The sequence below is a fragment of the Anabrus simplex genome, chromosome 4 (genome assembly GCF_040414725.1).
Source record: "Anabrus simplex isolate iqAnaSimp1 chromosome 4, ASM4041472v1, whole genome shotgun sequence".
Lineage (NCBI taxonomy): Eukaryota > Metazoa > Arthropoda > Insecta > Orthoptera > Tettigoniidae > Anabrus > Anabrus simplex.
In genome coordinates this window covers 144,695,929-144,709,438 of record NC_090268.1, presented here as the reverse complement: position 1 = coordinate 144,709,438, position 13,510 = coordinate 144,695,929, and the positions used below count along the sequence as shown (strand labels likewise).

General features: G+C 38.1%; 1 protein-coding gene across 5 annotated transcripts in view; it reads left to right on the top strand.

Annotated features, from left to right (window-relative positions):
- The window catches only part of LOC136871725 (methyltransferase-like protein 25B), a 92,285-nt gene that overhangs the window by 58,644 nt on the left and 20,131 nt on the right, over window positions 1-13,510 (top strand). For all 5 annotated transcript variants that reach the window (XM_067145262.2, XM_067145265.2, XM_068227475.1 and 2 more), the window contains one exon: window positions 11,147-11,334. In XM_067145262.2, the coding sequence (XP_067001363.2) occupies window positions 11,147-11,334 (188 nt within the window). The remainder of the gene's footprint in view (window positions 1-11,146; window positions 11,335-13,510) is intronic.

Here is a 13,510-nt window from a genome sequence, read left to right as displayed (position 1 = left end):
ACGTTTAAATGAGCTGACGGGGCATTTGGCTAAAACATGGCGGAGCCAATCAGAATGAAGCACTCGTTGGCCACACTGTACATATAGAGTCACTGTAGAATATGCTGCTGAAATAGAAATAAACCTCTGCAGGCAGGCAACTGAGAAAAAAATATAATTTGAATCGACGGATATATCCGCGTTCCCCGCCGAGCAAGCGACTTGTAGCCGCGGATCTCGCCGCATCGCCCACTGAACGGGTTAACATTTCGCATACGGTATAGTATAACATGGCTAACTAGGATTCTTTGTTTTCATTAGAACACTATTAACACTTTATTATACTCCCTAACTTGGGTTTGTCTTATATTTGATGAAAACTACCTATTCCCTTATATCATTGGCATAAATAATTACTTGCGAGAATATAATGTAATTTAAGTCATTCTGAAGATTCTAAACATACATCTATCAATGTAAGCTTTAACTACAGACATCCTAACCTTGTTATTATTTATCTGTATACATGATTTTAGAAAAACTTATCTTTTTCCATCACAATCTGGAATGATATTTATCATTTGGTCATCCTCTACAGCTCTGGATTCTGGTCATTCTGCTTGGCCAACTTCGTTGATGTCGTCGTGAACCAGGGCTCATCTCAGCCATGTCGGTCCAGCTCGGAATCATCGAGATAGGAAAATTCTAAATTCCCATGGAGGGAATTAGATATTTTTCACCAATAGAGCATTTCAATGTCAAAAACATATCAGATGTAAGGCTTTTCAGGCGTTTGCTCTATTAACCAGTGTTTTGTCTTAGGTCTGACACTAGACTCATCAGAGTGGGATGTGTCAGACCCTACCCACTGACGCTGGGGTGTACGCAGGTGAACCTATCAGAAGCCCTATAAGAGGCACAGTCTGATAACTGCATATGGGAGATAAATCTCCACAATGGAGACCTAAGACGAAACGCTGGTTAATAGAGCGAACGCCTGAAAAGTCTAACATCTGATATGTTTTTGACATTGAAATGCTCTATTGGTGAAAAATATCTAATTCCCTCAATGGGAATTTAGAATTTTCCATTCGTAATTGCTAGGCAGGCAATAATTCCATTGTGGAGATTTATCTCCCATATGCAGTTATCAGACTGTGCCTCTTATAAGGGCTTCTGATAAGTTCACCTGCATACACCCCAGCTTCAGTTGGTAGGGTCTGACACATCCCACTCTGATGAGTCTAGTGTCAGACCTAAAACAAAACATGGTTAATAGAGCGAATACCTGAAAAGCCTTACATCTGATATGTTTTTGATCATCCAGATAGTCGACTCCCAATCTTGTTAGCAAGCCATGGTTTCCTTCAGAAACGCGAGTGAGAATACAGAATACAATGATGAGATCAGCTGTGACATTATAACAGTTTCAAAGCCACACAAGTATGAAGGATGAGTTTTCCACCTAATCAATACTTTATTTTACAAAGTTTGTTAGAATTATTTACATTAAAAAACAGTACCAGTTTCGACCTGTAAATAGGTCATCATCAGCTGTTGATGAACCTGCTTAATAGCGATTGTACATAATAAAACATTACTAAAAATTAATTAAACAAGAATGCCTTATACTAATATAATACTAATGTTAAGATATATACATAGAGTAAAATTAAAGGGCTTAGACTTGCTGGAGTACCATTCAAATATCTGTGCTGTTTGCCAACATTATGTCGAACGAGATATATACATACGGTACAATTAAAACCAGCGGGCGGGGGGGGGGGACTTGCTGGATTCCCATGAATGCCACACATTCCAAAAATTGTATAGCTGAGAGGTTAAAAGTAGGGTACAGTTCTTAGAGAACAAACGATCATTGAGCTTACAGAACCACACGTAATAATGCTTCCATTTTACATAACACTAAATCTGTCAATGAAAACAACAAATACAGCCACTGAGGAATATACCGCATAAAATGCAACGATTGTGAAGCCAGCTACATCGGGCATACCGGCAGATGTTTTTCTGTTCGCTAGAACGAACATTTCAATGCCACTAAATATAATCGCTTTTCATCCATAGGACAACATGTCGAGGAACACAAGCATAAGTTCACTAATATCGAGAATGACATGGATATTTTAAATACGAACCCCACAGGCCCATTGCTCAATATAATGGTAGATTTTTACATCAATACGGACCAATACGCTAATCCCAACCTCAAACCCCCCCACCCATGGCACTACAGCCCTTGAAGGGCCTTGGCCTACCAAGTGACCACTGCTCAGCCTAAAGGCCTGCAGATTACGGGGTGTCATGTGGTTAGCACGACGAATCCTCTCGGCCGTTATTCTTGGTTTTCTAGACCGGGGATCCTAACCTCAGCTTAAATGAAATCACAGATAAAACAAACATCCTCTTCAACACAGCCATTCCCATTCTAAAAGACACATATTTAAAAGGAATCAGCAGACACAAACCCACACACAACCCAAAAGACATACCCCACCCCACTCCACCCCACCACCTCCACAGGCTGCTTCCCCCTCCCCACCACTCCTCAATCTGAACACTACGACAGCCACACGTCGTACACGCAACAGTGTGCAGCACGCTCCCGACTATACTCAAGGACATATCCAGCCCACACGTAACACACACTCTATAGCACACAAACCATTTATCAGGCACACTCTTATCAGTTATTCTAATTCCTACCTCCTTTTTCTTTCTTAAATGTTTCAGTTTACCTGAGCATAAATGCAAGTATGAAGAGGGGAGCTCTATCCTCCTACAATCATTAATTTCAATATGTCATAATGAAATGAAATGGCGTATGGCTTTTAGTGCCGGGAGTGTCCAACGACAAGTTTGGCTCGCCAGGTGCAGGTCTTTTGATTTGACACCCGTAGGCGACCTGCGCGTCATGATGAGGATGAAATTATTATGAAGACAACACATAGACCCAGCCCCCGTGCCAGAGAAATTAACCAATGATGGTTAAAATTCCCGACCCTGCCGGGATCGAACCCGAGACCCCTGTGACCAAAGGCCAGCACGTTAACCATTTAGCCATGGAGCCAGACAGTATGTCATAAATAACATGATATGCCTCAACAAGGATCCTGGAAAACCAGCATGTATCAGCAATAGACTAAGAATGTACATAGTACCTGTTAAACAAGTTACAGAACCTCATTCTACTGAACGCAACGTTCCCCACAAAATTGCGGCCCAACAATGCACCTTGATTCTATCTATACAAAAGTTGGACATAATGTTGGCATAATGCATAGATATTTGAACTTGACACCAAAACCTCAGTGACCCTTTGTTCTCTAAGAACTGTACTTCATTTTTTACCTCTCAGCTATACAATTTTTGGAATATGTGGCATTCATGGGACTCCAGCAAGTCTCTCCCCCCCACCTTTAATTGTACCATATGTATATATCTCGTTTGACATAATGTTGGCATACAGCATAGATATTTGAATGGAACTCCAGCAAGTCTAAGCCCTTTAATTGTAATATATGTATATATCTTAACATTAGTATTATATTAGTATAAGGCATTCTTGTTTAATTAATTTTTAGTAATATTTTATTAGTGTACAATTGCTATTCAGCAGGTTCATCAACAGCTGATGATGACCTATTTACAGGTCGAAACCGGTACTATTTTTTAATGTAAATAATTCTAAACACTGTAAAATAAAGTATTGATTAGGTGGAAAACTCGTCCTTCATACTTGTGTGCTCACATTATCAATACAGACCATGAAGCTGATAGATTATAGTTTCAAAGCTTTCTAACATGAATTAATTGGATTCCGCTTGATATAACTTCATATAATAGTAGTGTTTCTATTAGATCTCCAATATGTCTGCAGATATTTCAATTTGTTATAGTAAAGAATGGCTTTAATAGCTGTCTATCATCTCTAGTGCAATATGGTGAATAATCTTTCTTGGAATCACGGCCTTGTCGTTGCTCTTCTCGTTTGTCACTGTGAATCAGTTTATGTGGCGTATTTTATTATTTTATGCGTATTTGTTAAATCTTATTATATGTTCTTTTGCTGTAGGCTTATATACGTCCTTTAAACAGCTTTTTTCCTTATTTTCTTCTCAGTTTTTAAGAATTTGATGCAATTTTTCTCCTTCTTCAGAACATGCCCATGCAGTTGAATTAGGCTTTCATTTGTAATTTTAAACAGTGTCGTCCTTAACATTTCGAATATCTGTTTTGTCTTGGTCACTGCCACTGCAATTTTATTCATTCTGACTTTACGTTACTCTCAATTCCTTGATAACTTATATTCATTGTGTCTAACTTCATTAGTAGTAATCGCGTCTGTCTTAATTCGATTGAGCTTGATTGATGAAATAGTGGAATGGCACTTATTCTGTTCACTAAAGATCCTCTTCCTTTCTTCCATCCACTTGGAACCTGCTCTTTTTGGTACTTCATTCTCTGGCATAACTTCCCACTTATCAATTTTCTTTCTATATATATTTCAATTCAAAATTTCTTCAGGTCGAATTTGTGCGTTCTTCATGTTGTTTTTTTTTTTTTTTTTTTTTTTTTTTTTTTTTTTTTTTTTTTTTTTGTGTCCAAGGGAAATTCTTCAGTTTATCAACTCTCAAGAATTTGTGGATTAGTCTGGTTTCTGGAAGCCTGTTAACATCATCATCATTTCACAGTTCCAGTTCCCCGGGTACTGTTAATGAGCCTCCTCCATTCTATTCTATTCATGTACGTCTTGTTCTCCATGACATCTGCTATTGTTGATCCCCTGTCTTTGATGTCCATCTTAACCCTCGGATACTCGCGTGCGCTACGGGTGTAGCCCAGTGGTTTATTTCATTGTAGTACAGAGTATATTCATTGCTAGGAATTTTGATACTCTCTATAGCTGCCTGTCAATGTTGCAATTAACTGTTGAGTGTGTTTCTGGCTTGATTAGTCACACCATTTAGGCACCAGACAGGTTTGAAGTGGTCTGGGCTTCAATAGTAGCCCGTGCGAGCATTGCTGTTTCAGTGCTGACACTGAGCGAGCAAAGGAAACGTCGCTGCGCAGGCGGCCAAGTAGATTACTTTCAAATTAGTCAGTGGTTAGATGAAAGTAATTATAGTATTGTTAGCGGTGATAGTGACGATAGTGAACAGGATATACTTACACACAAAATACACCAAACTGAATATGAAGAAGGTACAAGCAATGAGGAAGGTACCCCGAACCGAGTGTCCAGCGACAAATGACGACTCTGGTACCGGCAGCAATAATTCCAGATGATTCACTGCTAAGGACAATTTCAAGTGTCTAAGGGATCATCCACGTACTAATGTGCGTTCAAGAGACCATAATATGATCATGCACTTTCCTGGCCCTAAGGGAATTGCTCATAGTGTGAAAACTGAACTTGAATATTTAGAACTTTTTATAGATAGAAATGTAATACAAATGAATACCACAGCGACAAATATTTATATAGGTGAATTGAGAGACAAGTTTGAACGTGATTGTGATGCACAATTTACCGATACAGAAATACATGCTTTGATAGAGTGCTAAAATTCCTTTAAATGTTCACAGAAACTCTAAGACAGTTTTCTAACCTGATATTGTTTTTATTTATCTACTATGCAGATATGTTCTAATGTAGGTACAGTATTTAGGTATATATAAATAAATTTAAAAGCTTTCTTTTATTTCTGTTTCCATGGTAGATTACCCTTAGTGTGAGATGCAATCACATTTTTCTTCAAGGGTTTCTATTTTCTCTTCTCATCAAAAGTAAAACCTACATATGGTCTTCAAATTTGGCTTAGAATATTTACATATACTCATAATTAAGGTATTATCACCAAAGAAACCTAAAAACAGCACGTAAGAGTCATTCAGATTGAATTTCAGTTTGGGCTACACATGTAGGCCGCACGAGTAACGCTGCGCCTATTCCTAGCGCGAATGTCCAAGGGTTAACAATGTCTATCCAGCGTGTTCTAGGCCTTCCCACCATTCTTCTTCCTGTCACCTCTCTCTCTAGGTTCAGTCTGGTCATCCTTTCGGGTTCCATTCTCATCCCATGTCCGAACCACCGTAGTCTAGAATTGCTGACTCGATCTGGTAGCGATGTCTTTATACCACTTCTCTTTCACACCTCCTGATTCCTTATTTTGTCCAACTTGATTTTTTGTATAGTGGACCTCAGGAACTTCATCTCTGAAGCCTGTAGCCTTGACAAGTCTCGCGAGGTTAGGGTGCATGTCTCAATACCAATATTTATACAAAATAGCTGTTGAACATGGTTAATTTTGCCTTCTTTGGAACGTTGGTATCCCAAAGAAGCGTCCTCACTTATTGGTAGGCCATTGTTAGAGATTATGCTGCTGAGATAGGAGAAGCTTTCCACACATTCCAGCAGTTGGTCTGCTAGTGTGATCTTTGCTGAATGACCCTCTCTGCTCACTACCATCACTATGGTCTTAGTCATGCTGATCTTGAGGTTGAATGCTTCGAACTAGGCTTTCCAAACATTTAATTTTGATTGAACCTCCACTTCTGACTTTCCACAGATCTCAACATCATCTGCAAAGGCCATGGCTTTAAATTCACGTAATGATGTTTCTTTGATGGATTTCATTATTTCATCCATCACATTGACAAACAGTAGTGGTGACAGTGCACTTCCCTGTTGTACTCCACTCTTGGTCTGGAACCAGGATGAATAACCACTACCAACCCTCACTCAGCTTGTACAGTCCTCATGAAACATTCAAATTTTCCTCACTAATCCTTCAGGCACATTTCTCTTTCTTAGACAATCCCAGATCTTTTCTCTTGTCACACTGTCATATGCTTTCTCAACATCCAAGAAAACCATAAAGAGATCCTTGCCTTTCTCCCAGTTTTTTTCTATCAACATTCGGATGCTGAAACTTAGGTCCATTGTTGACCTATTAGCTCTAAAGCCATATTGCTCTTCTTCTAGTTGCTCCCCTAAAATGATCCTCAGTCTCCGTTTGATGACTCTCCAGGATTTTCAGCCCATGTGATAGGAGAGTTATTCCTCTGCAGTTTGTGCATTGTAGCCTTTTTCCTTTCTTGAATAGTGGAATGACTATACCCTTGTTCCATTCTGCAGGTATCTTATTGTCATTCCAGACTGCACCGAGTACTTTATGCAACCACTGTAGACCTTGTATCCCTGCCGCTGTGATCATATCAGCGCTAACATCATCATATCCTGGTGATTTTCCAGTGCGCATTTTCTTCAAGGCTGTTTCTGTTTCCATCCATGTTATCGGAGGTTCTTCGGTGTATTCTTCCACAACTGATTTTGTTTTCTTGAGTTCTTCTGTTGTCCCGTTTAGCAGATTCTCAAAGCAATTCCTCAAGACATCCCTGATGCCACTCTCTTTCCTGATCACATTTCCATAGCTATCTTCAAGAGCCTTTATGGTGTCCATTGGTTTTCTTCTGTTTTTGACCACTTTGTACAGCAACTTCATGTTTCCTTTGCCATCTTTCTCCAGTTTCTGAGTGAAGTCGTCCCAATATTTCAACTTTTCCTCCTCCTCAGTTATTCTTTTGGCTTTCAGTTTCTTATCACGGTACACTTGTTCAAGGAATCTGATCTTCACCTCCTCCCGTATATCGTGTGACTTTAGTTTTTCACGGTCCTTTTCTCTCCTAGCCAAATTTCTATCCTTTATGGCTGTTTTCACCTTTGTGGTCCACCAGGGTGTTTCCTTCTCTCGTACTTTTGCACTTGTCTTCCCACACACTTCAATGGCTTCCTTCACTAGAACGGTCTTCAATCTAGTCCATTCTTCTCCGCTCTTCTTTTCCTGGGGTCTGCTGCAATACTAGATAATTTTTCTGTGGATTTCCTGGATTCCCTTCTTCCGTGTGTCTTGGTCCTAAAATTTTCCTCACGAATTTTCGCTTTTCTTTTAGGATATTTTTGAGCTCGCCCTTTTTATGAAGCGTTAGAGTTTCCCCTGCATATAAAGCCTCAGGTTTGTAATCTTAACATGGAGAGACATACATTTTTTTTGTTGTAGATTTCTCTTGTTCTCCCATATGCTCTTCTGAGTTTTTGGACATGGCTGTTTTGGGCTATTTTTTCTTGTCTGGTTGGTTCGAGGATTTCGCCCAGGTATATGAAGTGAGGGACTCTGCTGATTAGCCCGTATTTTGTATTGATACTGTGGATGTCTAGTTTTGAACAGAAAAATTTAGTTTTCTGGAAGGAGATATGAAGTCTGACCTTTTTGGCACGTTCTTGGAGAATTTCAACTTGCTTTATCGCTGTGACTTCATTGCTGGACAAAAGGGCCTGGTCATCCGCGAAGGCTTAAGCATGGAATTTCAAGCTTGTTTTTTTGTGTCCCAATGTTTACTGGGTTCCAGCTATTTTGTGCTTTCAATTCTTTTTCCCATTCCCTCATCGCCTTATCTAGGATGAGGTTGAAGAGCAGGGGTGACAATCCATCTCCTTTTCAGACACCAGTTTTTATCAATAATTCATCTGAGATTTCTCCCATGAATTTCATTCTTGACTTCATGTCAGTAAGGGTCTGTTTGGTCAAGTTTAGTGTTTTAGAGTCTAGTCCCTCTTCTTTCAGGATGCTGAACAGAGATTGACGATCAATTGAAGCAAACAAAATCATAAATAGTTGATAATGATGATGATGATGCTTGTTGTTTAAAGAGGCCTTACATCCAAGGTCATTGACCCAAATCATAAATAAAGCTTTGTGTGTTCCGAAAGGGACCATTTATGCATAATAATAATAATAATAATAATAATAATAATAATAATAATAATAATAATAATAATAATAAAACCATAGCTTATTGTGAAAGCCAAAATTGAATGTATTTATTTACACTTAAGTCAACCAGTTATTGGACGTTTTATACAAAACTGGGACTTTGAAATGAAGGCGCTGTTTTTTGAAAGGTGGAAATTTACTGTTATTGATTCATTGTAAATAGGATTTGATACAGGAAATGAAGCTGATTCCTTGCAATACTATGGCTATGCCGTCTACAAAAGCTAGTCAGTCCACCTGTGCCCTGTTATCCTTCTTGTCACCTACGTCTTTGATATCCCCATCTTGCCGTTTGATTCCTTTTACTGTCTGATAACTTTGTCCAGTGCTATGTTAAGTAACATCAATGAGAGTCCATCTGCCTGTTTAACTCCAGTCATGATATCAAACTCTTCTGATAGTGCTCTCCTGAATCTCACCCTTGCCTTTGTGTCTTTCAGTATCTCATTTATTATTCTCATGTGGTGCCATCTAGAACTCTATTCTTCAGGATCCTCCCCTGCATCTGTCTGTCCGTGGAGTCATTATGCCATGAAGGTTACTACCATCTTCTTGTTTTTCAAGGCGCTGTTTTCTGTCAGTTGTTTCATAGTAAAGATCTGCTCTTTGCACCCTCGTCCTTTCCTAAAACTTTCCTGGTAATCTCCTACTGTACTTTCTAATTGTGCTTCTGCTCTTTTCAGGAGTCTCAACAGTACCTTGTAGCCAAGCGATATCCCTCTGTAGTTGTTTACATTACCTCTTGTCCCCTTTCTTGTTTATCTCCCCACTTTATCATATCCACCAATATCCCTTCATCTCCAGTCGCCTTATGGCTTGTGCCACCTCGTCCCTGATTGGAGATCTTGACTGTCTGGCCTGAGTTTCATTTCCTCTCCATGTGGTTCACAGTACAATAGGTCATGGAAGTGCTCTCCCAGTATTCTGTTCTCTTTCGCTCTTATGGCCAAGTTCTCTCTCTTGTCTCTTATAAACTGTTCTCTGCCCTTATATCCTGTCAGTCTCTTTTTTAACTTTCTGAATAAGTCTTTGGTGGTGGTGTTCTTGAAATTCTTCTCGATCTTGTCCAGTTCCTGCTTCATCCTATGTCTTCTGGTTCATCTTATTGTTCTGGCTGCTTCTTTCCTCGCTTCTACAAAGACCTCCCATTTTTCGGAGTTCTTGCTGCTCCTGTCTCTCCAGATCTGTGTTCTGTTCTCTACTGCTCTCTTACAGTTCTCATTCTGCCATAATGTTTTCTTCTTCTTTTCTATCCCCATAACTCAAACTGTTTCCTCATGTTCGTCTTTGTGTCTTCCCATTCAGTCTGTGTTTGGATCCCCTTCTCATACTTGTCCTGGTTGTGTCTTAGTTTATCTCGGTCAATCTTGGTGTTCCCAGTTGCTCTATTTGTCTTTGGTTCTCTGCATGTTCAGTGCTTGTCAGCACTTGACTTCTGTAACAAACTCCATCCTTCTGTTCTTCCTGACCATGGTGTTTATGATTTCTTTAGTGCTCGTCTGACTTATGGTTGTGTGATCGATTGGGAATTCTCTTACACTTGTAATTGGGCTTGCCCATGTCTTTTTCTTGTTTGGTTTGTCTCTGAAGTGTGTTGTCATCAATCTCAATTTGTGTTCTTGGCACAGTTCAATTAATCTTTCCCCATTTTTATTTGTCCTCCAGTCTGCCAGGTACTCTCCTCTTATTCCCTTGTGTTGGTTCTCTCTTTTGATTTGTGCATTATAATCATATACAAGTACCTTCACTTGTCTGTCTTGCATGCTTGTCAGGGTATCATCTAGTTCCTCCCATAAATTGTCTACCATTTTTGGATCCTTCCTGTTCTTGTCATTGGTCAGTGCGAGTCTGTTCACTGTCTTGTACTTCTTGTTCCCTGTTCAGAAGGTCAGTGTCGATATCTTTTCCAACCTGGTCTTTGCCTCAGTTATTCCATCCTCATATCTCTTGTCCACTGTGAACCTTGTACTAAAGGCTGAAGTTTATATTACAGGTATCACTCTCTAGATATCTACATAATGCCTAAATAATAATTAAATATCATTAAATAGTATACGGTATTTTAAACTTGCTGTTGCTAGTGGAGGTTTCATGTTCTCCTGTGCGACAGTCCTTTGATGTATACAAATACACTTCTTCTTTTTTTTTTTAATATTCCCAATACCCTTGTAAATATTGTTTCTTGAATAGCTGTGTAGATAGTTTTAATTTAATTTGATATTTTTCAAAATGGCTAAATGTCATTTAGCTTAAATACTTGCATCTGCTGTTATACTGTGTAATAAGTTTACAATACATTTACTTTCCAGGTACTGCAAAGCTGCAGTCAGCAGACTTGGAGTGCAGCTATCCTTAGAACAGGCAAGCTGTGAAGAAACGCTGGATAACCTAGCTCAGTGGAAGAGAGTAGTGACGTTGTACAGTCTACGGCTAATGCTAGCTCCTCTTGTTGAGACCATTGTGCTTCTTGACCGTCTTCTCTATCTCCATGAGAGAGGTAAGTATTCAAATTCTTCATTATATTAAGTCCCTAATAAATAATGAAAGGAACAAACAAGTAGCAACAAATAAATTCATATATAGAAAGATTGGAACAGGAATAGAAACACATAATATGATAAATGCAACGATAAGTTGAACCCGCAGCCACTGAATTAGGCTGGTAAGGAAAACTGCGCTGTTATCAGATACGGGAACAGAGAAGTGACAGATGGTTGAGACTGTTATAATAAGTAAAAACCATAACGGTTCCACCTGATCAATACTGTTTATTTGCCTAAAGCAAACTAAAAACTGTAGAACGTTTCGCCTACTTTGTAGACATCTACATATGTTTAGGCGTATTGCATAATTAACAAGGACACATTCTTACTATCTTAATGTTAAAAACACACATTTAAAACATTTTTTAAAATTTTAACTTAATTTTGCAAAAAAGTAAGGTCATGGAAAGGGGGGATGAAAAGGGAATATGGTACCTTAACTAATTTTCACTAAAATATCTTGTTAATAAACATATCTTAAAGCTATAAAGTTTACTTAAAAGGTATGGTCAAATGTTCCACTTTTACAATACTAAATTTTTTAATTTAATTATTTAAATAACATTTTAAAAATAACGGAACTTGTTTCATCTATCTTGTAGACATCATCAGCCGAAAAGTTTTAAGATTAAGAACAAAGGACAAGGCCAAAAAACACATTAAAAATAATTCTGACAGCCAAATGCATCAGTTAAAATGTTGAAGAATATGCTGAAATGTTCTGAGCTCAACTTTTTGGCTGATGATGTCTACAAGATAGATGAAACATGTTCCGTTATTTTTTAAACGTTATTTAAATAATTAAATTTTTTTAAATGTAGTATTGTAAAGGTGGAACATTTTACCATACCTTTTAAGTATACGTACAACAATACAGGCTTTATAATGAAATTCATTTTATGCAGTGCTATAAAGTTTGCCGTTGTCACTGTTCGTATGTTATGTAATAAAAACATCTTGTAAAATCTTCATAGCCAATTTAGCTTATTCACTAGGCCTAAGTGTACGATTATTTGGTGTCCTCGTTTAGAATGCTACTCCTGTTGTTGTGTTTGAAAGGGAGCCATTGTCTTGTTGAGAAATCTTGTGATTGTCCTGTATTTGACTGCTGGCAAATTTAAATGGTGGCTTGCAACCAGTTCTGCAATCGGGAAGAAAGGAAAGTGTATAAACACATGTGCTCGAAGAAATTATTATTGTGTGAATGACTGTTATTATATTAAGATGTAGCTTACCTTCTGATCTCCCTGAGTTAATTATCTAATATATTTTCGAGGAGCAGTTTCACGATCCGTGCCTTAGCTCTCTGCCTAGTGTTGTACTGGTGCATACATGTAGAGTCTCGTTCCCGTCAGCAGAGGAGGTGGGAGAGCATGTCTTTAGCCGTCTCATTATTTGTTACTACTTGAGGGGATGGGACTTCATGTTGTGACCACCTCCATTCTGACTTAATATCATTGTTTACCGCAAAGTTGCATTTCATTCCCAAATCTCTAAAATGAAGTAAAAGATGATCATTCAAAGGATTTTTAAGCTCCAAAACATCATTCAAATTATTATCTTTATTAAAAAATGTATCTAAATGTATGTAGAAACTCTTGTAATTATTCATTAGCCTGCCCTTATTCAGTCTTTTTATAATTTTGAGATCTTGCTCAGCACTAACAAATTTGTGACCTTTTGCATTTTTATGAGCTCCCATTGTTGAAAATCTGTTATGCCTTATTGCATTGACATGCTCGTGGTATCTAATCATAAAACTGTGTCCAGACTGCCCAATGTATGACTTTTCGCACTGTAAGCACATTAATCTGTAGATTCCTGAGTTGAGAATTCTAATAATTCTAAGAACGAAAAATTTCTCAACTCATCATGTTGCAGATATTTAAAAAATTATGTTAGACAATTTCTTTATTTTTTTGGAACAGACAGCTTTTTATTGGCTGAAGAAAGATAAACGTATCTGCTTACTGAAAATTTCAATACATGATTTTATAGATTTACATTTATTTTTTCAGGTTTTTATTCTTAATAATCATAATTGGTTTATGTGAATAATAGTTACATCGCTGAAATCGGCAGTCTTCCCTGAAGCTTGTAGTATAGCTTATTTTCCAACATTGTAGGAGG